Raw genomic sequence first — 26,721 nt, 5'->3', positions numbered from 1 at the left:
AGCTATTATTTTAGCTGGATAGTTAGCTAGCTATACAGGGAATTGAAGTTTAAATGCAGTTCAAGGTCAGGTTTATTTATATAGTACATTTTATGCAACAGCAGTTGCTCAAAGTGTTGAACAATAGAACAACAAATTGAACACTCCACAGCTGAAAATATAACAATAAAATCAATTAAAAAATGATAAAATTGGAGTAAAAAATAAAAACATGCGGGGCTCAATTTTGTTCAAACGCCAGTGTGAAGGAGTGGTTCTTGAGTAGAGACTTAAAACCAGAGATCGACTGAGCAGGTCTGATGTGAAGGGGAAGCCTGTTCCACAGCTTTGGAGCAACAACTGAGAAAGCTCTGTCAGCCCTGGACTTAAGTCTAGCAGACAGGACCTACAAAAAGGGCTGTGAAGAGGACCTCAGTCCTGGCTGAAGCATGCTCGTGTAGCAACAACGGGGGAGCTAAACCATTTAAGGCTTTAAAAACAAGTAATAAAATTTTGTACTGGGTCTTAAAACTAACAGGAAACCAATAAAGAGGCAAGCACAGGGGTGATGTGATCACATCGTCTTGCAATAATCTATGCGGGACATGTTGAGCAAGTGGATAACTTTTTTTAGGTCATGCTTAGGCAAATAGGACTTTAACTTGCCAAGCAGCCTCAAATGGGGAAAAATGCTTTTGACTACAGAATTGACCTGCCAGTGGAAGATAAAGAAGCTATCAATAGTCACACCAAGATTTTTAACATGGGTTTGACACAGCAAAGTAAGTGGACCGAGAACACTTACTGTACCATTTAGAAGCTCAGGACTTCCAAAAACTACAATTTAATTTTTTTCCTTATTTAAGTGGAAAAAGTTTAAATCCATCCACGCTTATAAAATGGCAAATGGTCTGTCACACAATCAACTGAGAAGATTAGTCAGAGAATCCTCCTGTGGTTTTAAAGGGATAAAGATCTAAACGTCATCAGCAAAGCAATGGTAGGCAATATTCTGCTTCTGAAAAATAGACCCCAAGGGCAGCTTATACAAGGAAAAAAGTAGTGGACCCAAAATGGACCCTTGTGGGACCCCATAACTGAGAGGGGCTGCAGCTGAGGAAAACTCCTCAAGGCGAACACAAATCCGACAAGTAAGACCAGAACCAGTGCAGGACAGTGCCTCTGAAACAATTAGGTTTCTTTAAAAGAGGCTGCACAAGAGCATGCTTAAAAGCAGCAGGAACACAGCCTGAAGACAGGCAGGAATTAACCCATAAGAGCCCAACGTGACATATTTATTCACATACAGTTTCTGAGACATTTTGCTTCAATTTATTGTATAAATTTTGCTCAAAATCCTGTTGAACACAACTCTGATACTTGTCTTCTGTCTCCTAATAGATACCCAGAAGCAGAAAGCCATATTATAATATTTTTAATATATCACATGGTAATTAATGGTAGATTCGCCTCCCACAGACACACACACACACAAAAAAAAAATGTTAAAGGGCCAAAAAAGACCTCATATTTAAAAAATTGGACTTTTCTTACCATTTTTTCATGGGTCGGGCCTTCATGGGTTAATCAAGGACAAAATGACAGGGCCGATTGAGTTATAAGTACTTTTAATACGAGCGGGGTGACGGCTATGAGGGGGCAAAAAGAAGGTTTTAGGTGAAAAACCACGTTCGAGAGTTCAGAAAGTGACACCTGCTCAAACTGCTAAGAAACAGCTGAGCACTTTGGCGAGACAGCAGGATTTAAATCAGAGGCAGAGGATTGAGACCTAATAGCAGCAATCTCGCCTGTGAAAAAAAATAAGAAATTTGTTGCATAATGACGATGGAGGTGCTACACAAGAGGACTTAGAAGGATTGATGAGACGATTTAGAGCGCTAAATGCTCTAATACTTCAGTTTTCATATTCTTTTACCAAACATCTTTTTTAATGTATGATTAATGTTCTCCCATAAAAAATGTATATAAAAAAAAAATAACAATAATAAAATTTACCTTAATTATATTGGTATCTGAAATATATAGTATGTAGCTACCACTGATTTAAAGGCAAAATACGTAGCAGACAACTAGTGTTTCAAATCAGAACTGCAGTCGAAAGAGAAAAACGCGGAGAACGTCCGTTGTTGTAATTGTTGTAAACTAACAGGCCACCAATTTACTCCACTAATACGTCACACAAATTAATTCAATGAGTGCTGAGAAATAAATTAGACTAAAATCTTTGTAAATCAAGATAAACTTTTAGGTTAATATCTGCAAATATCCGGTGTTTACCTGTCGAGGAGAAACTTTGCCAGCTCTGCATCCATCTTGACATTAATTTTGTCTCTCAGACTTCTCCACCTTTCAAAAGATTCTCCAACATTGATCCTCATTTTATTCCGTTTTTGGTCGTTTGCTTTTTTAGCAGGATGCCGAGGCTTTTTAGGTTTTTCTGAAACTGTTTCTGGTCGACTTCTTTTACTAGCTTCCATACCTGCAGGCTGCTGCTCTTTTGCCGACATAAAATACCAAACGCTGAGACAGATTGTTTATAGGGAAGCTTCCTTTTGTCCCTCGCAACAAATGAGGACATTTTAAATGATTTTTACAGAAAAATCCTAATGATTCAGCCTTTGTGGCAGGGACTACTGGCTGGAGAAATGTCTTAGTACAGGTAGGATGCATGATGGATGTGTTGATATAGTGAGCTGCAGTATGTCTTTAAGAAAATGTAATCAGAGACTGTTATAGACTGTTACCAATCTGCCAATGGTAACAAACAATCTCATCTTTTCTACACTGGCTCACACAACCCCATGCTTCACAAAGTCTTACCTACAAGAGACGACTTGATCTTTGGACTTGGACAGATTTTTTACATCATTTTTTATCCCAACAACCCATTTATAAATTAATATGTTAAAGAAATGCCCTCTGTGTTTTTGTAAAATGAGATTTATTTGGATAAAGGTATGGTATACAGATTCTGTAATGGCACTGATGGAATCTACATACACAGTTTATGCTTCACTAACATGAAGTACTCATCACCACAAGCAAACAGCACTTAACAGCCAAGAAGAGCTTATAGAATTGCAGACCTCACATTTTTAAGTAATTTCAATTCAAATAAATAATTTAGTCAATAAATAATTTCCCAACACACAGGGAAAGTAAAAAAAAAAACAAAACAAAAAACAAAAAACAAAAATCTATATAAAAATAGAAAATGCATAAAAGTTTAAATATACAACATTTCTCTTAATTTCTAAATGAAAACAAAACAAATTGGAAAAAAATCTAAAGAAAAACAGGTTTGCAAAGAGCAACTGATGTTAGTTTCCTAATAGCAGAAATTATTCAGACACTGGTGAACGGCTAGCTGGCTGGAGAGTTGTTGATGAACCCCAACACAATCTTCTCTAATTCAGAAAAAACTGACTAGAACAAATACAGTCATGGAAAAGAAAAGCCACCCTCTCTGTTTCTGAGGTTTCCCTCTAAACAGTTAAAAAAGATCAATCTGGTCTTTAACAGGACTTAAAATGTGATAAACTACCCATGATGATCAATATGACTGATCACACTGTCATTATTTACTGAACAGAAACTAAAAGTCAGAATCTGTGAAAACTACATCCGTCCTCACTGCTTGCACAGGAATTCAGAGGGTCAGTATCAGCCAGGAGCTGCTGATCAATACTCTAACTCTTCAGTGTGATTCTGAGCTCCTTCAGGTGTGTTAACAGAATGTCAAAGAGGAAAGACATCAGCAATGAGAGAAGACTAGAACTAGAGAAGCAACTGCTGCTGCCCATCAGTCTGGGAAGAGTTACCAGGTCATTTCCAAACTTTCTGGAGTCCATCTTCCCACAGATTATTCACAAGAGGAAAACAGGCCGCAGGTAGCATGTTAAACGTTAAAGTTCACAGCAGTCCAGTTAGAAAAAGATTGAAGCAGGGTGGCTTGTTTGGAAGGGCTGCAGGAGGAAACCTCTTCTCTCTAAAGAACAAAGAACATGGCAGCACGGTGCAGACTGGCAAAGCTGATTGTGAACAAACAGCAACACTTCTGGACAGACCAGACCAAAGTGGACATGACTGGTCAGAATGCACAAAAACCAAACACAGCATATCAGCACATATGCAGCCTGGCTCTGGTGCAGTCTCTCCAGCAGCTTCTTCACCTGACTGCAGGAACTAGAAAGGCTGGAGAGGGAGGAGGTCTCAGTGTGGTCCAGTAATACTCCAGACTTCATCCTGCCTGAGATGCTGTGGTTGGACCTTAAGAGATCTGCAGGAACCAAAGCTGCAAACTTCAATGAACTGAAGCAACGATGGAAAGAAGAGTGAAGCAAAATTCCTCCAGGAAACCAACTTCCTGCTGCTGGAGGAGCTTCTAGAAGATGCTGGATCCTGGACAGGAACCAGGTTTTATACACAGACTCTGACTTCTAGTTTCTGCTCAGTAAATATAAAGTGTTCATTTCAAGTTATGTTTGCGTTATTTTAGGACATTAAAGAACAATTATTGTTATTTATTATTTTTATCTAACCTTTATTTTACCAGGAAAGTCCCATTGAGATTAAAAACCTCTTTTGCAAGGGAATCCTGGCCAAGAGGCAGCAAAAATGATCAATTAAATCATTAATGATCAGTTATGTCCTGATATGCAATACCTGTTAATTAGGAAAGGATCTTATGTCTTTTCCACACTATGTACGTATACATAAAGTTTTTTTTTAATTAGGTGGACTTTACCAAACCTCCCAGTATTACTGGTTACAGCTGGCAGCTTTGCTTCACGGCACACATTCGTCTAGTCTCCAACCGGTCAGTAAGAAAACATCTATATTTACGTTCAGTTTCACCTCACCTTACTAATTTCCATACAAAGCACAACAGCAGTAAACCATGTGACGGAGGTATGAAGTCCGTCAACATGCCATGTCCAACCGATGTTCGCATACACACAGCACAAACTATTAAAATACATTTTAATCACACACCCAATGTAAGCCATGCAACAGCTGCTACACCCAGACAAGCCAAATATAATCAAGCATTAATGTGACATCATTGGATAAAGTCCATCCAGCTCACAGATGACAATAGATTAAAAAAAACAACTATATATGTGCATCTTTGTCAGATCATGAGTTCAGGGAGGTAATGATTTGATGAGTGATCCTCTCTGACTTTAGCTCCTTACATAAAGTTTAGAGGAGAAAACCTAATCAGAATATTGTTTTTTGAACAAAAGAAGCATCTCTCCCCAGCTGCACGCTTTTACAAACTTTATTCTGGGTGTGGGTGGAAGAGTGAAAACAGGAAATGGATTTGGGACATGATGGCTGATGTGCAGCTTGTTTCAACTAATAAATCATATTAATGTATAACCTACCACACATCTTTATAAAATTACTTGTGTCTGATCTCTGAAGAGAGAAACAAAGTGTGATAAGTGTGTGTTTGCCTGCAGCGTTAACCCCCATGCCCTCCACAGGCATTCTGTTTTTCTTTTTTTACTTGGTGGCCTGAATTCTAGCAATAACTTTTCTTTTTTAGATTTCTTTTTAAAATCCAGTGTTGTTTTCTCTCATATGTCTTTTATACTCTGTTGATGAATTTTTCACTCACTGTTGACCTTCGCAGCCAAAACTTCCCCCAGTGATTTCCATTAAAACTACATATTTTATTCTCACAGTCATTACAGTACAAAATGATTCATTTCTTAATCCCAGCATTTGATTTAGTAAAAGTCAAAGTAGTCATATTAGACATTTTTACTTGATTCCACCACATTCAACGGGTTTCTCATTGTAGGCAGATGCAGGAAACTAAGCTATAAAACCAGGATTTTCTGCAGTTATGGCCACACAACATAATCTGAATCTGATACTACATAAAAAATATGAATGCAATTAAATGAAGTTAGTTGCTAATCATTGCCATCTGACATCAATCCTCTAATTTTTATTATATGGGAAATAATTAGTTTTTGGTTTTTTGTAATGAATAAGGCAGTAATTTAAATTCAAACTGCCATTTAAAGGGTTCAAATCCCACCCCCAAAATGTAAAGTTTGGTAGTTTTGAGCAGGTTGATAGTTCTTGAAATGATTTACATATATATATATATATATATATATAAAGCAGGGAAAATGTAGATGATTGGTGATTTTAAAATAGATTTTGTGCGTGGACGAAGGTCACCAGAGGGTACAAAATTTTAGGCAGCCACAAGGGTAAATGATCAGCAGGAGAGCCTGTAATGGACAGAACAGTTTTCTAAAAGTACGAGTCTTAGCTGGTTGTTCTTACTCCAATTACCATAAGATCATCCTACCTAACTAAGTCAGTGGTGCCTGAGCACCTTCAGTAGGGCTTGCTATCATTCTTCGAGCGCTTCAGCTGCACCTTCAGCCTTTTCATGCCGATCTGGAAACCGTTCATGGACTGGATGGCTGCCTGTGATGACACCGGGTTGTCGTAGCTAACAAAGCCTGTGGGGAAAGAAAACAAATGTTCACAAGGTTTAAGGCAGCTTGCACTTATTCCTCAAGACATCTGCAATTAGACAACTAAAACCAATCTTTCCAACATTCTTTGTCCTAAAAATAACAGTGATTAAAGCAACAAATTACTACTGTAATTACTGTATTAGGGATGTAGCAGTCTATCCATCCTCATCGATACTGTGATCAATGATCCAATATTATGGATTCTCTTCAGAGGGAACACGTGGAATTTTTTCCATGTTCTTTGTTCTAACAACCAAAATGTCTAATTATAATCTGATGAGGAGTGCAAAGCTAATCTCTTGGTTGGTGCCACAACCAAGTCCTAAAACGCCTTGAGGCCACACTTGAGGGCGGGTGAGCTGCCATCAACTCCCTACCGCCATCAGTGCCCAAGCCCCTGTGGACAACTGTCTTTGTTTCTAAGGGGTCCAAAGCAACGAAAAGCAGCTTCTCGCCATCAGAGAGAGGCCAGATGCAATTAACACGTGACTGGAAGCTGCTGACTAATGTTGGCCAAAAGCTGGTGTTTCCTCCAGAGATCGCCTCCACCATCTTGAAACTTGATATGGTGCTCTGGGCTTCCTCTTTACAGAAGGTTTTTATTATTGAACTTACTGTACCATGGGAGGAATATTTAGGCGAGGCATATGAGTGTAAACATCAGCACTATGCTGAAGTTAACTGCTGAAGCACAACATCATGGCTGGAACACAGGAGTCTGTCCAGTGGTGGTTGGATGCAGAGGGTTTGTGGCAACGCTAACCACCAAACTGCTGAGAGACCTGGGAATTAAGGGCCACAGCCAGTGCACAGCCATCAAAACTGAATCAGTGCAGCAGAGAGTAGTAGCCAATGGCTCTGGATGAAGAGGAACAAACCTTGCTGAGCATTGACTATGACCATGCCCACCAATAGGGGGGGGACAAACGTCTCTGTTGTCCTGGAACCAGGCGGGTGGTGTAGGGGGCAGAACTAGGTCCTCATTAATTCATGGAATAATGTTTAAAAATTTTTCAAAATAGACCTGTCTGTGAAAAAACATGTAATATTTAAGTTAAATAGAAGCTTTTTATTTGTTTACTTCCTAAATGTCCTTGAAATAGTGATCAAGAACAGAGGGTACTAACATCTTATGCTGTGTTTGTGAATCTAGGAACATCAGCTAGACAACATAACACAAACAATAGGTGCATGCCAGTATGTTTGTTAGTAGGCAAAAAGAGAGAACGGAGGATAGTGACAGGTAAGAAGAAGGGGTTTGTGTGCAACCTTAACACCTCGGATCTGTTATTTGATGATCTTTTACTGGTTTTGCTTTACATGGCATCAAAACACATCAACAAATAGCCAGCTGTGTCGGAGCAGTTAACCAAACCCAAGTATGCCATGGCTACCATGACACAGCAGCAAAAAAGACAGCAACATTAACGCACAATAGTTACAGGACTTCACAACACAGTCATGGCATTGATGTTGTCTCCATGTGGTTTACAGAGGTCCGTCTCGTGCTGCTCACTCTGGTTATTTGGTTCTAGAGACTTGTGTGGGTGTGGCTACAAGCTGTGTGCTCCTCATTGAGCCCATGGATTACTGATAAACTGCTGATCGATGCTGCATGTTGTGGACACGCAACTGTCCGCTGATCGCTCCGTGTCATGCTGTGCAGTCCCGGGTCGCCTGACTGGGCTACGGCTTAGCCGTGCAGCGCCGGATCTCTTCCTGCAGAAGACCACTGCTTTGCTTGGGGAGGATCTTTGTTGCTAAACACTCGGGTTTGGTGGATGTTTGCTTTGGATAAGTCTTGCTTTGTTTGAAAGACTTTCTGATTATTCGTGGTGACACAGACACGGTCACCTGGTCGCCAGCGTGACTTCTGCCATAGCGGCAATCTGCCATTTTAATGTTTGTGTGCGCGTGTGTGTGCCTGAGTAGTGGGAGTTTTATCAGTTGGATATATTTTGTTTAGATTAGTGTTTCCCCAAAAAAATTTGTTTTATTTTGAAGTCGACTTTCTTCTTAATTTTTCTTTTTTCCCACAGGTGCTGAGCCTACAGTGATGGATTGGTGGCCCTGGTGGTGGTGGTGCCCTTTGTTGTGTTTAGATTAGATTAAACTTTATTGATCCCACGGACGGGGAAATTCACTTATTACAGCAGCAAAGCAGAGAAAGTGAAAAAAAGAAATAAATAGATAAACTTAAGAATTAAATATAACACAATAAACATAAAAACAATAACAGTATAAGGTGACAATATAAATGACTGTGTAAACAGTGTAAACAGACTACAACATGACAGCCTGATTCAGGTGTTACAGATTGTTGTAGAGTCTGACAGCAGTTGGGATGAAAGACATGCGGAGCCTCTCTTTTTTACACCGTGGGTGTAGCAGTCTGCTGCTGAAGGAGCTGCTCAGGGACCCCACAGTGTAATGTAGGGGGTGAGAGGTGTTGCTCATAATGGATGTCAGTTTGGCTAACATCCTTCTCTCCCCCACTTCCTCTACGGAGTCCAGAGGACAATCCAGGACAGAGCTCGCTCTCCTGATTGTCCTCTACGGAGTCCAGAGGACAATCCAGGACAGAGCTCGCTCTCCTGATTGTCCTCTACGGAGTCCAGAGGACAATCCAGGACAGAGCTCGCTCTCCTGATCAGTTTATTGATCCTGCTCCTGTCCCTGTCTGTGCTGCTCCCTCTCCAGCAGACCACAGCATAGAATATGGCTGAGGCCACCACAGAGTCATAAAAAGTCCTAAGGAGAGTCCCACACACTCCGAAGGACCTCAGTCTCCTCAGCAGGTGGAGGCGACTCTGGCCTTTCTTGTAGAGGGCGTGGGTGTTTGTAGACCAGTCCAGTTTGTTGTTTAGGTGAACACACAGGAATTTATAGTTCTCCACCACCTCTATGTCCGATCCCTGGATGTTCACCTGTGTGAGAGAGGATGCTTTCCTCTGGAAGTCCACAATCATCTCCTTTGTCTTGCTGGTATTTAGCTGAAGCTGGTTACGCTCACTCCAGCTGACAAAGTCCCTGATGACTGTCCTGTACTCCAGATCGTCCCCCTCAGAAACACAGCCAACAACGACTATGTCATCGGAGAACTTCTGGATGTGGCAGTGTGTGTTATTGTAAGTCCGAAGTGTAGAGAGTGAAGAGGAAGGGAGAGAGCACCATACCCTGAGGGGCACCTGAATTTCTGAATTTGAGTTGGTCTGTTAAGTTGGTATGTACAGTGGGGATCCAAAGTTTGGGCATCCCTGGTTAAAATTCATTGTAATGTGCAAAAAGAAGCCAAGGAAATAAGGAAAAATCTCCAAAAGGCATCAAATGACAGATTTGACATTCTTATATATCAAAAAAAGTTAGATTTTATTTCCATCATTTACATTTTCAAAATCAAAACTTTGGGCACCCTGCAGAGTTAATGCCTTGTACTGCCCAATTTGGACAGCTGAGTCCTGACAGTGTTGTGGATTGTTCTCAATCATCGTCTGGAAAGACCAGGTGATATCAATCTCAAAGGTTTTAAATGCCCAGACTCATCTGACCTTGCCCCAACAATTAGCACCATGGGTTCCTCTAAGCAGTTGTCTAGAACACCGAAACTGAGAATAGTTGACACTCACAAAGCAGGAGAAGGCTATAAGAAGATAGCAAACGTTTTCAGATGCCAATATCCTCTGTTCGGAATATAATTAAGACATGGCAGTCATCAGGAACAGTGGAAGTTAAAGCAAGATCTGGAAGACCAAGAAAATTATCAGACAGAACAGCTTGCAGAATTGTGAGAAATGCAAGTCAAAGCCCACGTTTGACTGCATGATCCCTCCAGGAAGATCTGGCAAACACTGGAGTTGTGGTACACTAATCCACTATAAAGAGATACTTGTACAAATATGGTCTTCATGGAAGAGTCATCAGAAGAAAACCTCTTCTACGTCCTTACCACAAAAATCCGCATTTGAAGTTTGCAAATGAACATATAGACAAGCCTGATGCATTTTGGAAACAAGTTCTGTGGACCGATGAGGTTAAAATAGAACGTTTTGGCCGGAATGAGCAAAGGTACGTTTGGAGAAGAAAGGGCACAGAATTTAATGAAAAGAACCTCTGTCTAACTGTTAAGCATGGGGGTGGATCAGTCATGCTTTGGGGTTGTATTGCAGCCAGTGGTACAGGGAACATTTCACGAGTAGAAGGAAGAATGGATTCAATAAGATTCCAGCAAATATTGGACGCTAACTTGATGCCATCTGTAAAAAAGCTGAAGTTAAAGAGAGGATGGCTTCAACAAATGGATAATGATCCTAAACAAACCTTAAAATCCACGGTGGATTACATTAAGAGGCATAAACTGAAGGTTTTACCATGGCCTTCACAATCTCCTGACCTCAACATAATTGAAAATCTATGGATTGACCTTAAAAGAGCAGTGCGTCACAGAAAGCCCAGAGATATCAAAGAACTGGAAGACTTTTGTAAGGAAGAATGGGCAAGGATACCTCAAACAACAATTGAAAGACTCTTGGCTGGCCACAAAAAGCATTTACAAGCTGTGATACTTGCCAGAGGAAGTGGTACAAGGTATTAACTCTGCCATTTTTTATGTTGTCTGTTATTTTGAATGTGTAAATGATGGAAATGAAATCTAACTTTTTTTTTTACATATTATAAGAATGTCTAATCTGTCATTTAATGCCTTTTGGAGATTTTTCCATTTTTCGTTGGGTTCTTTTTGTTCATTACAATGAATTTTAACCAGGGGTGCCCAAACTTTGGATCCCCACTGCCTATGTGTATATATATATATATATATATATATATATATATATATATATATGTATATATATACATGTACATATATATATATATACATATACATGTAGATATACAGTGTTGGGATAGTTACTCTAAAAAAGTAATTAGTTACTATTTACTCATTACTTCTGTAAATTGTAATGAAATTACTTTACTAGTTACTTCTCACTTTACCATTTCTTAATTCACCGTGTAGACATGGACAAACATCACAGCCGAATCATCATTGCCTGTCTGCATAGTATTCACTGTGTATTGTAAACAAAATGGCTTTAAAACCATAAGAACAACATCCCTGCTTGTGGGAAGAAATGGACACACTCGTCTCATAATCATTTTATCTAGTATTTTTCTAAACCTGGGCGATTCAATAGTCGACAGGGGGAGCATGTCGCCTACAATGAACCCTGCAACTAACTTAATTCCTGTCTTACCGGCTGCTGCTCTCCAGGAAATGTTGCAAAAAAGCTTAGCTTGCCAGGTTGGCTGCGTGTTTAGGCGGGTTGGCTGCTTGTTTAGGCGGGTCGGCTGCTTGTTTAGGCGGGTCGGCTGCTGAAGGACTCCTTCCACTGACCAGTGAGCAGGATCTTTAACCACAAGTTTGGACTGAAACTGGACTGAACTAAATAAAGCAAATATTGCCACTGACCAAAAGCCCGTATCTCCGACTCTCCAGCTTAATTTTTCTTTCTCTTTAGTTGGCGCACAACCAGCTACGTCACGCAAACCGATCTCTATGGCAACGTGCCCAGGCAAGCACACACACAAGCAGCAGCATGCGCGTACCACTTAAAACTGATCAAAACTTTACACAGTGGCAAACACGACTCGAGTAATGCAGAAAAACACATTACTGTAGTCCAGAAAAGTAATTTCATTACCGATATTTTCAGTGTAACGCACTACTTTACTTCGTTACCCAAAAAAGTAATATCGTTACTGTAACGCATTACTTAGGGAGGGGGACTTTAGGTGATTTTTGAAGGCAACTCGTCAGGCCTTTAAACAACAATTAGTTGTGACATCATCATATTAAATAAATACTCCTCATAGAAATTGTAAAACGTGCATGAGATGTTTGTTTATTGTGTGTGCTCCATAAACAAGTGCTTTTTACATTGCTATATTTTTAATAGTGCTGGGCAACGAATACATTTTTAATTGCAGTTAATTGCATGAAATGTTGCGATTAATGTCCTTTTCCTTTAAAAGATGGCCTACTGCTGTATGAAGAAAATGCAGTAAATCTTGGTTTACAAATATTAAATCAGGGGTCTTTTACAAGTCGTTATAAGTTATTAAAATTAAATACTTATAATTAAAATTCTAAGTGGTCTTTTTCCAAAAGGTCTCGTAACATTTGTGTCTCTAAACGATTTTTATTTAGCTGGAAAAATGGCTCTTTGGATTGTACAGTTTGCAGACCCCTGCACTGAACACATAAACAAGTTTAGCAGCAGTTTTCTCTTTAAACAGTAACAGTTAAAATATTTCTCATCAAATATCTGTTATAAATATCTAAATATCAAATATTTATGACAAAGAAGGAATGAAAATTTCAAGATTTACTAACTAAAAGGTGAAAAGCTTCTAAAATCTCACAGCTTCTAGATGGTAAGGAGAGAGAAATATTCACAATATGCACAATAACTTTCATCCATGCACCTTCAGTGCTTCATTCAGTGGAACACCAAACAAAACAGAATGCTGACATAGCCAAGAGAGCAAGATATCTCAGGAAACAACACAAAATTCAGCAAACTTGGGTAACCAACTCCAAAATCTTCATTAAATTTAACGGAACAGCTGAGGAGGCCAAAACTATTGCAGTGAGGAAGATTGAGGAGCTGGACAAGTATCAGTAATTATAATGCAGGAAACCATGATGTAATATACGACTTACATTTTCTCCACCATGTCTAAAGAATCAAATACAACTATACAAAATCATAATAACAAAACAGATCAACTGGAGAGAATTTGTCAACGACAACAATTGGAACTGGACTCATTTGAATATACGGAATATAATGCACAAGACATCGAAGCTGAATTTGATCCTGAAAATAATTTCCTTTCAACCCTGAGCAATAATTGTCATTACTACACCAATGATTAGTTCAACAGTAATATTATATCACAGAACAAACTGTCAGTTATTCATTTCAACAGCTGAAGCATGTATACTAATTTTAGTGCAATAAGAGATTATTTGCAGAGCTTTGTACATCCCTTCAGTATAATAGCTATATCTGAAACCTGGTTTAATCAAGACAAGGGATCAGACTTTGATATTAAAGATTATGAACTTATCTATACAAACAGACAAAATAAAATAGGGGGTGGGGTCGCACTGTTTGTGCACAATTCAGTAAGATATTTGGTGTTGAAGAATATGTCAATAGCATTGGATAATATAATGGAATGTATAACAATTGAACTTTGCAATGAAAAGAAAAAAAATATTATTTTGAGTTGTGTATATAGATCACCGGGGTCTAGTGTGGATGTCTTTAATGAATGGATGGAGAAACTGTTCGCTGGAATTAGCAATAAAACACTATTTGTGGGGACTTTAATATTGACCTGCTAAACCCAAATAAACACAAACTAACAGATGATTTTATCGATAGGATGTACAGTATGGCACTATTTCCAACAACCACTAGGCCAAGCAGGATCACAACTCACAGTGCCACTCTAATTGATAACATATTCACTAATAACTGGTCAAACCCTGCAACAAATGGACTATTGATCTGTGATATCACTGATCACTTACCGATCTTCACAATTTATGACTGTAATTTCAGTAAACCTAAAAAAAACTAAACAAGTAAACTATATACGATGCTAGTTAGCTAGCATGTATAGGTTCCTCTACCGCTGGGCGGTTTCTGTCATAGACGTATGTAGACGATGCATTGGTCCTGCTTCGTATGTCAATGGCGTCGCCATATTGACCCTGGGAATTAGTTTTAACAGTAAAAATTGTTTAACTGTTTAATAATCTATAAATAAATAACTTCAGGTACTTGTTAGTCAAACAAGAGCCAATAATGTTGTTATCCTAGCCTATAATCATTGATGAGGCTGCATGTGAGCTCCTTCAGTTCCACTTTAGACATAATCTGACTGCATCTGAAAGATCCTGGAACCTTTTCAGTATTACAGGGTTTACTAGAATATTTACTGTTGATGGTTTTCACTGGTGCATTCCTTAAAAACTTTTAATTAGTGCTTGTTAGTTTTTAGTTTTTAGAGTACAATCTTTCAAAATACTGTAAAATCTACATTCTGTACCATTTTTATTTAACTGCATCATGATAAAATAGATGTACTTATGGATGCATGTACCTACAACCAGGCTAATTAGGCTTTACTACTTTATATAGGGAAACATTTTAAACTGCAGGAATATAATAAATACTTTTTTGGGTCACATTATTATCTGTGAGCTGTTCAAAAAATCAACCAGTTGTGTCAATCTTAATATGTTACACCAGGTTGATCCACCCTCCCCAGTGGAGGAGTGTGAGAGAGAGGAGATGGAAGAACAGGAGAGAGAAAGCCGGGGTATAGACTACTACTCGGCCTGAGTCGCCATGTTACAGGCGTTCTTATATCACCACCCACAGCAGAACACCAGCAGGGCAGGTGAGGAGGCTAAGCTGCCGTATTTATATATTTGTTCCAGTATAAAGACATTTTATCTGGTAATTTTATTTATTTTGAATACCTGTCAGACCATACTGTACTTATCATTACTTATTATTTTTGTGTGTGTGTTCTTTTTGATATCACCTGTGTGCTTCTGCTACACATGTCCTGTTGCAACAAAGCAATTTCCGACACTGAGGGACTAATAAATGTTTCTTAATGCTACTTTTACTTTTATTATTATTATTAGTTTCACTTTCAGCTGTATTCCTAAAATTATATTTTTAATCATCTACATATCTCCAGGTTTCTGCTAAGTATTGTATAGAATAATGGGACAGGGAGGATGGTGTTGGTTTAAGTTTATGAGATAAGTACATATAAATCCTCAAGGCAGTGTACAAGCAGTCTCATAAGAAAATTATTTTTCATTCAGGTGTGGTCGTCTTTTCATCAATACCTGGTGGGCCAGTCGTGGCTCAAAAGGCCCCTGCTAGGGGCTGGCTCCAAACCAGAACAAATCCCCATAGACTCCCATGTTCAAACCAACTTCACAGCAGAATTAAACATGTTTAAATCCTGGTCCAAAAATCCATTGTTGGATTAATAGGTCAAGTTTACCTTGATGACAACTGTAAGGGGGATGAATTTTTTTCTAACTCATCCGTTTGGATGTTATTTAACCTTGAAATTCAACATAATTAGGGGCGTGCCCTTTTGATTGACAGGTAACGAAAATCCGCAGCAAGAAGGGAGAGTGCAGCACAAACACGGTTTTTAGCCGGCTAACAGTGCGCCTTAGCTTTAGCCCGCCTACCTCCGTTAGCTGGTTAGCTACCGTTAGCTCCAGGTTAGCTTGGTTAGCTCTTAGCTACAGGCAGCTTGGAGTTTGATGGGTGTCAATCATCCACCCCCTCCTTCACTTGCCCATTTATGTATTTTTCAGGAAAGTTCAGAATGTTAATTTTAGGATTGATTTTAAGATTTTATTATTTGTTTTTAAGGTTTTACATGGACTTGCCCCATCACTCACCATACATCATGGACCTCATCAAAATTTATACTCTGGTGCAAGCGCTGAGGTCCAAGGGCCAGTTTTTACTTGTGGTACTGCCCATTTGCATGACTTTATGCATTAACGCATGATAAAAAAACAATTAATGGTGTTAATCAATTAATGTGTTGATGAAATAACACGTTAACGTGCCCAGCCTTAACTTTTAACAGGCTCTGGTGTCCTTTATTCTTCAGCAGGTAGATAAGAAGGTGGGTCAAGATGATGAGGCTTGCTTTAAGGGCCGCCCACTAAGCTACGTGAGCTAAACACGTACCCACAGGAGCATTCAGCAAAAACAACACCGGTTATTTTCCTCATCTTTCCATCTGGTCTTTTTGCGCCTGGAACAACATTTCTGTGAGGGTTTAGTAACAGTGCTGCTCTGGTCTGTTGCCTCCACTATCCGTGAAAACTCCGACAGAAACAGCTTCCACACCGCGGTCAGGATGCAGGGATTATTCCTGGGTGAAGCAGCAGCTAGCTTCAGGCTTTGCTTCCTTCATTTTACCCAGTAGTAGTGAAGCAGACATGGGACTCTGCTGGAAGTAGGAGAGCTGTGTGGTGTTATTGCTAAAGCTGATAGCAAATAATTTACAGCTAAACAGGAATATATATATATGTGTATGTATATATATATATATTTATTTATTAATTGTAAATAAACCAATAGTAGTATTTAATATGAACTCACCAAAACACTTGCTGAGGTTTGTCTGTTTGTCTATGAAAACTTTGGCAGAGATCACATTTCCAAAAGGCAAAAACATCTGCAGCAGGTCCTGGTCTCCAAACTCCTGCGGCAGGTGGTAAATGAACAGGTTTGCACCCTCTGGACCTGTCAATCAATGAATTACCTCATTAAACACTTAACACGGTCATTCACATCGTCACAGTTTATTACTCAATTCCCTGCAGAGTCTTACACTCTTTGATTTATCAACTAGTTTTGGGACATTTTTTGTGTTTTATTTTTTTATACAGATCAAATAGGGTGTATGTCCCTTTAACTCTCGAATCCCCCCTTTAATCTGAGCAGATAAAATACTGTTAACAGTGCAATAAGCTTATTATCTTGTTTGATTAAATCAGTTTACCAGTTTAGATTAGTCACATTTTTTCCAAAAAGGAAAGGAGTCATTCTATCATAATGAAAAATGTACAAAACACATCCGCTCTCTTTAACTTCATGAGGTGGATCATGAGTTCATTTTTATGCCCTTTCAGTATCATAAGTTTATTTTTGTTTTTCAGAGGAAATACTGTCTAAATAAAAGATGCTATTAACTTAGTACCAGGGCCATGCCTCTTCCATACCTCTGATCACCTGGTGAACCTCCTTATACTCACTTCACCTCCTCAACTCTGTTTTCTCACCCATCCCTGTTCTCATCATCTTCCATTCTGTCTTCCCTCCTTCTTTCATCCATCATCCCCTCATCCAACCTTCCATTCTCCTGCCGTTTCTCTCCTAATCGCTCCATCCCTGTTTCCCGTCTTTTACCCCCTTTCATCTCCCTTATCTCTTCTTCCTACATCCATCAAAACTCTGTCCTTCTTCCTTGTTCCATAAGCCTGGTCACAAGAAGAAACTGAGAGGACACCTCCCAACTTTGAGTCTCCCTATCCGGTTTGCCCAACGCCACCCCAGATGCCTATTTCACATCATTCTTCCTTTAACATTCAGTAAATCATTTAAGCTTACATTGTATAGGTGTGGTCCTTGCTCATGAAAGGGACTTTGGTTTTCTACAGGTGACCATTTAGATCAGGCCTGATCTCCTTGTTTCTGCTCTCAGCCTGCAGAACTTACCCTCCTTTTGGCTGCCTGCAGCTGAGACATTTTGCTGGGACAGCAGGCTCTGGTTGTACAGGTTGGGGAGGGCAGCAGCGGCGTACTGCTGGATCCCTGAGTAAGCCTGGCTCAGTGCCTCCATGGTGTTACCTGAACCATTAGACAGCCCTCCAGAAGCTAGACTACCGTTAAGTGCTGCCATGCCTGCATCAGTTACAAGAAAACAATAAAAAAGAGTAAAACTAAGTTTAGAAAGAACAATCAGACAGTACAGGCAACAAAAATGTCAAGATCAGTTATGTTTATTTTCTTCACAAAAAAAAGGATTGCCAGAATAATTCAGAGAATCTTAGTTGTTTTTTTTTAAATAAAATATAGACAAGTAATTACAACAACATGAAGTATTAGCAAAACAAAATGCTCTTTTTTCCTATTTTGAGACAAGTTGTCAAATCTCACAGCACAGATTTCATGGGTCAGTGTATGTTTTGCTTATTAGATTTTCCATTCAAATGTGTGAATTAAAGAGCAAAAAACAATGTTCATTTAATTTTTGTTTTAAAATAAAAAACACAGAAATTTGAGGCATTTTTCCTTTTAACTGTTAAAATCGAATTAACAAAAATGTGAAAATGGCTTTATTTCACTTCAGTAGTTTGCCAAACAAAAGATTAAATCCCAAAAATACATGATGTGTTTTATGGTATTTATATGCTATAGTATTTTATGGTATTTTCAGAAAGGAAGTGGTAGTTTATGTGGGCAAATCACAGAGAGGATCCATGGGACAGAGTAATAAAATCAACAGGTTCATGTCATAAGGGGGTTTTCTGTAGACATTTCCAGGATTTTTTTTTTTTTTTTACCTGGAATGAATTTCTGCTGTTCTGGAAAGTTTATTCTAATGGCTGATGCCACTTGGTGGTGGTGGTGGTCTGTTGCGGTCGTTCATCTAGGGCTGGGCGGATGTCATGGCTTATGGGTTCTGTTCTGACTTCATGTGTTTAGTTTTGGTCATGTTTCTAGTTTTTGTTCTTGGATTTTGGTGTTCAGGGCTTAGTTTAGTCTTTCTTTGGTTTCTGTTTGTTAGTGCACCTTGTCTGATATCTCATTCACGTCACATGTGTTTAATTAGTCTTTCTGTGTTTTTAAGTCCTGGGTTTTCAGGTACTCCTCGTCAGATCCTTGTGGTTAACTCCCTGTCGTGTGTGGTTCCCTGTGAGTTTTTGGAACTAAACATTTTTCCAAAGGGATTAATAAAGTATTCTGATTCTGATTTTAACGGCACTGAATCTACCTGCATTTGGGTCCTCACTTCCACCGCCGTTCATGACGGATGGATCAATCTAAATATTGATAGTATCAATACCAAAGCTAATACCATCATCGTTCGATTTCAGAGGGCTTTAGAGGTGAAAAGTCAAAGAATGTGAATTAGCTGTTGACTTTATCTTTTATTTCATTAACATTTGTGCGTTGAAAAAGGGAATAAGTAATTGTAATTGATTGTTGATGTTATTTAGTATTGTTTACCAGCAAAAGAATCAAATCAATTGTGAATAGAATAGAAAAATTAAATCAAACTTTATTTATAGAGCGCCTTTCTTGCTGAAGGCAACACACAGTGCTCGCAATGATAAAAAAGGAGCTTAAATAATTTATCAGTTCTGCCATGTTTCATGTTTCATTTGAAATAATCTTTGTATTGTGTTTTGTTTTGATTATAATCATGATCAATAACTAAAGGCAAAATCATTAAATGATTGTGAAATTTCAAGCTAAAAGTATCAATATCTGCAATACTTGCCCTGGATTTACTAGGTATTGGATTGATACCTTTTTTCAACTGCCTTAATCTAGTCTCACATTATCTAATTTTTCTTGAATTTCTGTCTCTGTGTTCATCTCTACCAGCTCGTCGGTTATTTATACACTTTTTTACTTGCCGGTTCAAAGTCGTGCTGAGTTTCATTCTCAGTAAATACACTCAAAACAGCCTGGATTTCGTTGTCTGTCCACTTTTCATATGACCAAAACACAGAGTTAAGTTTGTAAAAGTAAAATAAACATGCGAGCAGTTGCACACTGGCTTATATGCAGAAGTATGTGTTCCATAGTCCTTCTTCAGCCACTGCCCCGCCCTTCAAGTATACTGGGAAATCTGAGAAGTTTTACAGGCAACGTTTGTGGGTCAGGGAAAATTTCTTATGCAGGTAATAATGGAAATGTGCCAAGGTTTTTGGTGGAAAGGGGGATAAAGACAGTATGGTTTGGGTAGGGCAGAATTAGGGTGCCCGAATTGAATATTAAATAAGCATTTAGGCTGCTCTCACGAATGGTTTGCGTGATTTCTTCCGAAATATAATGCACGAATATTCATACATATCCCTATGATATTCTGAGCCAATCAGTGTCCAAGTCACCGGAGCCGATCTGTCATGTTGCCTGCAGGACTTTAATTTATTTATTTATTTTTTTTTAAACAACTCAGAAAAATTGAAAGAGAAAGAAAGAAAGAGAAAAAGAAAGATTTATCTATGGTACACTACAAAAGTGGACTGTTTCCTTTTATTTATGTTATCATTTTATTCTCCTAACATCACTTCACCACTAATATTGGTAATAACAAGAAGTATAATAGGACGCTACACAACCAGTGAGGCGTTCGCATTGAATGGGTTCCTAATTCAGACGTTTTCATGCAGTATACCCACCACCTGGAAGTGCTATCAGAAATGGATAAAATACATTTTCACCTATTTAACAATTTGATTATGATCTGAATTCACAGTTGCATTCACTGTCCCATTAACTCCCCTCCCAGTGTGTTATTAATTTGATAATTACAGCTTTAAACTTGATGCAAAATGCTTGCTGTTACGTAACAATTAAAATCCCCCCTTGAGAACCATTCTTTCTTCTAGACACAGAGGAACCATGTCTGACAGTGAATTTCCATCCACCTGATGTTTTCCCCCTGACCAATTATTATCCAGGGGGAACTTCTTTACCTGATTGTGTTAAGTTTGAAATACAGTAACTGTGTTACCGGTTAATACTTCTGTATTTGTTTCATGGTGGCCTGCTCACATAAGTATACTCTTATTGTGAAGAAGGTGGGTGGAAGTCCAGTTGTTGGTATGTGAAGTAAAGTAAAGTAGGCGAACTGTGTTGTGAATAAAGTCAACGTTCAGCTTCAGAAGTAATTTTATTGTGTGTAACATAGCGAACACTCCATTAATTATCGGATGATATGCTTTCATCAATGTTGTTGAGGCCTTTGGAGATATGACAGCTACCATTGTTGCAACACGTGTTTGAGAAAGTGAGATGCTAGAATTCATGATACATTAGAATGCGGTACACGATTCCAACGTCAGATGGTTGTTAATTCTCCCGTTAAAAGAAGAAATGCCCCGTGTTTAATTTTTTTTTTTTTTTCATTTTAAAACAAAAATTAGGTAAAAGCTCTTATGTGGTTGTGGTTGTGCAGGTTTTTACCTGCCAAAGAGCCCATGTTGATCCCAGCTCCAGCGGAAGCAGCCAGAGATTGAAGGGCCCCCAGAGGAGCCATGGGGTTCATTGAAGAGTTGCTGTTCGAGGTGGGGGGAGAACCTGCTTTGGGAACATATACTGTTATTGTAAACATATTGTATAATTACAACAATATACAATATGTTTGTATTCAAAACAGTATAATGGACAGGGTGGAACAACAAGGAAAGTTTTGTTTCCTGTCAATCAGCCTCATGACGCCCCTCCTTGGTCATTTTTGGACTAATTTGAATAAACTTCTATGAAGAAAAGTTAGCTCTATTCCTGGTGCATCAATGAAAAAAGCAGATGTCATTGCAGTGTCTGATTGTTTTTTTTCTAAATTTTACATATTGAGTCCCAAACCAAACAGGTGAGAACAGAAACTAAAACCAGAGCTTTGGGGACGATGAAATGGAAGGATAAGTGTCTCACTGTCACTGCTACATCAGACATTACATGTTCTTATTTTGTTTATAGTATTACCTATGACATACCTCATCTGGGATTTTACAGTGTACATTAGTGTGAGTGTGTGGGTGCGTGTGTACAAGTGTGCAGTGGTGGACTGAGATGATCATGAGCCATGTTTGACACAGCTGACAGTTCAAAAAAGCTTTTTACTTTCAAAGTTTGCTTGTAAACATCTGTGGCAGTAGTGAGACAACATGCAGGCAGAACTACACTGTGCAATACCAGAATAAAACAATTTCAGAGAATGCATTACAATCTGCTGCAGTACAGACAATTGCATATGTCAATATGCAACATATATATATATATATATATATACACACACACACACACACATATGTGCAAAATATACCAGCAACATTTCATGTGATTAATCGCGATTAAATATTTGAATTGTTGCGCCTGCACCGTCCTGGTAGCGAAGGGTGCAGGCACAAAAGGTTAAGCTAAATAGTCAAGCTAAAAATTCGAAGTAAGAGAATTTATAGGCAAGTAATCTGGATAACGAACCACAAATGGTGCATGGATGGAGGTTATTGTGCATAGTGTAAATATTTATCTCTCTTCACCATCTAAAAGCTGTGAGATTCTTATCCTGCTTTCTGTCTGCTGACTTTTCCTCCTTCTTTGTCATAAATATTTGATTTCATATATATATTAAGAAACATGTTAACTGTTGTTGTTTAAAGAGAAAATTGCTGCTAAATATGTTTATGCCTTTAGTGAAGGGATCTGCAACCTTTACAATCCAAAGAGCCATTTCCCCCCAGCCAGTTAAATAAAACTCGTTTCGAGACAAGTAAAATAGAAAAAAAAATACTTAAATATGAATGAGATGAATGAGAGAGTAACTGACCTCAGGGATAAGATCATGACAAAGATAAGAGCCTGTCAACCCCAATACCAACTAGCAAGAATGAGTGAAGTACCACAAGGAAGTATTCTAACTGATGTGAATGCAGCACGAAGAACAATACCTACTGCACCCATCACTGAACACAGTGCAGCAACAGTGATCCTGGAGATGCTTGGTCAACATAACATCAATATGAAGAGCAAGAGGGAGGCACCATGGAGGAGGAGGTTGGAAGCCCAAATCAAGGCAACTCAGAAGGAAGTTGGTCAACTGTCAGAACTCCAGAAGGGTACAACCACAAAAGGGGTACTCAAGATGTACAGCCAGATGTCCATACCTGAGGCTCTGGAAACTGCCAAACAAAGACTCCAAGCATTGGCTGCATGACTGAAGAGATAGCTAGAGAAATAGCTGCTAGGAAAATAAAATACCTGTTCTCCACCAACCCAGCTAAAGTGTACTCCCGGAGGCAGGGTAATACCACACCCAGCCTGAATGGCCGACCAAGGGACAGACAGTCCTGATGCTGAAAGATCCCAAGAAGGGAACAGTCCCATCCAACTATGAGCCAATAACCTGTCTCTCCACAACATGGAAGCTCCAGTTAGGCATCATAGCAGCTAAGATAAGGGGGCACATGTGTTTCAGTGTGTTTTTTTGTCATCATAGACAACGAAACGTTTATCCTGGAAGGGGAGAATCATAAGATTCGGAATCCTTGCGAATCCTGCTAGTGGACTGCCCTTGCGGGCGATTCACACCTGGCATGCTCCTGGTATAGATTGCCGCACCATTGAAGTCGGAACAAAACCGTGGCACCCGGTAGAAAGGAGGGGTAGTAGCCTTCATTGCAAACTCAATAAGGCTGTGGCAGACAACCCTTGAGACCAACTTCAAACCAAATACACAAGTCTCCTTCATATTTACTATATACCAAGGAGATGCTTTGTTCTCGCTGCTGTTCTGCATCGGCCTGAACTTTCTCAGCCAATTAATCAATAAGTCTGGCTATGGCTACCGACTCAAGAATGGGGCCACCATCAGTCACCTCCTCTACATGGATGACATCAAGCTGTACACTGAGAGTGAGCGAGATATTGACTCACTGATCGACACCACCAGGATCTACAGCAAGGACATCGAAATGTCATTTGGACTGGAAATATGTAGCAGAATTGTAACAAAGAGAGGGATAGAAGTCCATACTGATGGCATACAGAGGCCCCATGAAGAAGCCACAAGGAAAGCTGCCACAGTCAAATACTTGCTATGAATAAGGCAAGTCCTGAGAAGTCAGCTTAATGACAAGAAAAAGATCAGTGAAATTAACAGCTATGCCCTGCCAGTGATCAGATAGCCTCCTGGGATAAAAAGCTGGCCAAAGGAGGAATTTCAGACCACAGATGTTAAAACACAGAAGCTGTTCACCATGTATGGAGGGTTCCACTCCAAATCCAGTATTCAGAGGCTATACACTAAGTACAAAGAGGGAGGCAGAGGACTGGTGAGCATCAGGGCCTCTATCCATGATGAAACATCCAAGTTTCATGAATGCATCAGGATGATGGCCCCAAGAGATGAAGCAGTGAGTGCCTCAGGCAATGGAACCTGGAGGAGAATGAAATTGAGAAACCATCATGGGAGGACCAGCCCCTGCATGGGATGTACCACCGACAGAAAGTCCTACCAATGGCTAGAGAGGACTGGACTGAAGGACAACACAGAGGTGCTTATCATGACAGCACAGGAGCAAGTCTTGAGTACCAGGGCAATCGAGGCCCAGATCTTCCACACCAGGGAGGACCCTAGGTGCAGGCTGTTCAATGCCCCTGAACCAATCCAGTACATAACAGCAGGGTGTAAGATACTGACAGGCAAAGAATACATAGACTGCCATAACCAGGTAGCAGACATAGTAATATCTGTGCAGAATATGAACTGGAGACTCCTAGGTCACAATGGGAAACACCTCCCAAGGTGGTGGAGAATGAGAGGGCTAAGATCATGTGGGACTTCCAGATACAGACCGACAAAATGGTGGTGGCCAACTAACCAGACCAGAAAAAGGAACAAACTGGAGAAATACCAAGGACTCCAGGAAGAGTTGGAGAAAGCCTGGAAGGTGAAGGCAACAGTAGTACCAGTGGTCATCAGAGCACCGGGGGCTGTTTCCCCCACACTGGAGAAATCACAGACCAAGTTCGTAACCTATGAGTATTGATAGACTCAGATCTGACTTTCAGCAGCCACATAGAAGTTGTAACTAAGACAGCTTTTTACCAGCTCAGAAACATCAACAGAATTAAAAGTTTAGTCTCCCAGAAAGACCAAGAGAAACTCCTTCATGCATTCATCTCCAGTAGGCTGGATTACTGTAATGGTCTTTTAACAGGACTTCCTAAAAAGAGCATTAAACATCTGCAGCTCATACTGAACGCTGCTGCTAGAGTTTTAACCAGGACTAAGAGATCTGAACACATCACACCAGTTTTGAAATCTTTACACTGGTTTCCAGTCAGTCACAGAATAGATTTTAAAACCCTTCTGACTGTTTACAAATCCCAGAATGGTTTAGGCCCAGAATACATCTGTGATATGTAGAGTATAAACCTAGCAGAGCTCTTAGATCCAAAGACTCTGGTCAATTAGTCCAGACCAGAGTCCAGAATAAACATGGAGAAGTAGCATTTAGCTGTTATGCTGCAAACAAGTGGAACAAACTGCCAGTAAAGACTAAATTTTCACCAAACGTAGACATTTTTAAATCCAGTTTAAAAACATTTCTTTTCTCATGCGCTTATGCATGAACTCTGCACGGTAACTTTTTAACTTGTCTTGCTTTTAATAATTTTATTATAATTTATGATTTTATTGTAATTCTTGCTATTTGTTGCTGCCTTTTACTATTAATAATGAATGAAATGAAATGAATGAATGAATGAAATGAAAAATACTTTATTAATCCCAAAGGGAAATTCAATATTGTAGTAGTAGTAATTTTTTAGTAAAACAATCACATTAATTAATTAAGGGCTTTGTTCTTCAGCCTGATAGCTGCTGGAAGGAAGGATCTTCTGTATCTCTCTGTCTTGCATCGGACTTGAACTGTAATATCTGTAATGCTTTTGTTTTATGTAAAGCACTTTGAATTGTCCTGTACATGGAATGTGCTATACAAATAAACTGCCTTGCCTTAGGAAGTGGCTCCAACAGATACCTGGGGAATCATTAGACATCTCTTTCCAGAAGAATGCAGTCCAAGGAATAGCTAAGATACTGAATAGGACCTTCACGCTCACAGGACTGTGGTAGAGGACCCAAACTTGAGATGAACAGCCACCCAGCCTACCCAGACACACACACACCTCTGCCACCCTTAAACAATTCCTGCCCTCTCTTGCCACCCCATAAATATTTTTCTAGATCCAACCCTGCGTCAGCCTATGCTCCACATTAAGCTCGACAGAAACATGGAAAAATAGAATTTAATGCCGGATTGAGAACGGATCTTTAAGTGGTTTTTGATTTACATGACAGCGTGTCCTTCCTCTGCTCCGTGATTTGCTGATGTCCACACCACCACCAGCAGACTGAGAATGTCAACCATTGCCCCCCCCCACCATTTCAGATAATAGCAGGCATATCAAACCAAATATCAATAATATGGATACAAACATTGGTATAGATATTGATCAATAATGAGAAAGATACTTTAGTTTCACTATATGCTCCAACAGACCCCTGACCTAATGGCCTTTCAACCTGGCAGAAGATATTTAGGTAACTAAAATTGGTGATAGTACAATTTTATTTATCTTCTGCATTAGTCCATCAATTTAAATAATTCCTTTTTAAAGTGTATCTAGTCATTTGTTACTTCAGCCAGGTCAATAAATATAAATAATGCTCAGACCTTAACATGACACCTTCATCTCACTAAACCGTGATATTTAGATAGATATATTTCCTGGAATTGAAGCTAATATCAGTATATTTGAATTAATTTACTGTTTTGCCATCC

The 26,721-nt window shown here is 39.3% G+C and overlaps 1 protein-coding gene and 1 long non-coding RNA gene across 5 annotated transcripts in view; one reads left to right on the top strand and one right to left on the bottom strand.

Annotated features, from left to right (window-relative positions):
• Window positions 1–5,904: 5,904 nt before the first annotated feature.
• celf1 (cugbp, Elav-like family member 1) overlaps window positions 5,905–26,721 on the bottom strand; it is a 65,191-nt gene continuing 44,374 nt past the window's right edge. For 2 of the 4 annotated variants that reach the window (XM_041984707.1, XM_041984690.1), the window contains exons 9-12: window positions 21,338–21,454; window positions 17,855–18,040; window positions 16,736–16,879; window positions 5,905–6,491 (exon numbers count right to left, since the gene is read on the bottom strand). In XM_041984707.1, coding sequence (XP_041840641.1) covers window positions 6,364–6,491; window positions 16,736–16,879; window positions 17,855–18,040; window positions 21,338–21,454 — 575 coding nt within the window. In that variant the 3' untranslated portion in view covers window positions 5,905–6,363. The remainder of the gene's footprint in view (window positions 6,492–16,735; window positions 16,880–17,854; window positions 18,041–21,337; window positions 21,455–26,721) is intronic. The other 2 variants (XM_041984684.1, XM_041984701.1) reach the window with 1 other exon arrangement.
• On the top strand, window positions 9,133–24,967 carry LOC121639572. The gene is made up of 3 exons (XR_006010202.1): window positions 9,133–9,370; window positions 20,985–20,988; window positions 24,958–24,967. It is a non-coding gene; the product is annotated as an uncharacterized LOC121639572 (long non-coding RNA).

This window comes from Melanotaenia boesemani, chromosome 1 (assembly GCF_017639745.1).
Source record: "Melanotaenia boesemani isolate fMelBoe1 chromosome 1, fMelBoe1.pri, whole genome shotgun sequence".
NCBI lineage: Eukaryota > Metazoa > Chordata > Actinopteri > Atheriniformes > Melanotaeniidae > Melanotaenia > Melanotaenia boesemani.
Note: the sequence above shows the minus strand (reverse complement) of the source record. Positions and strands in the feature narration are given on the sequence as shown.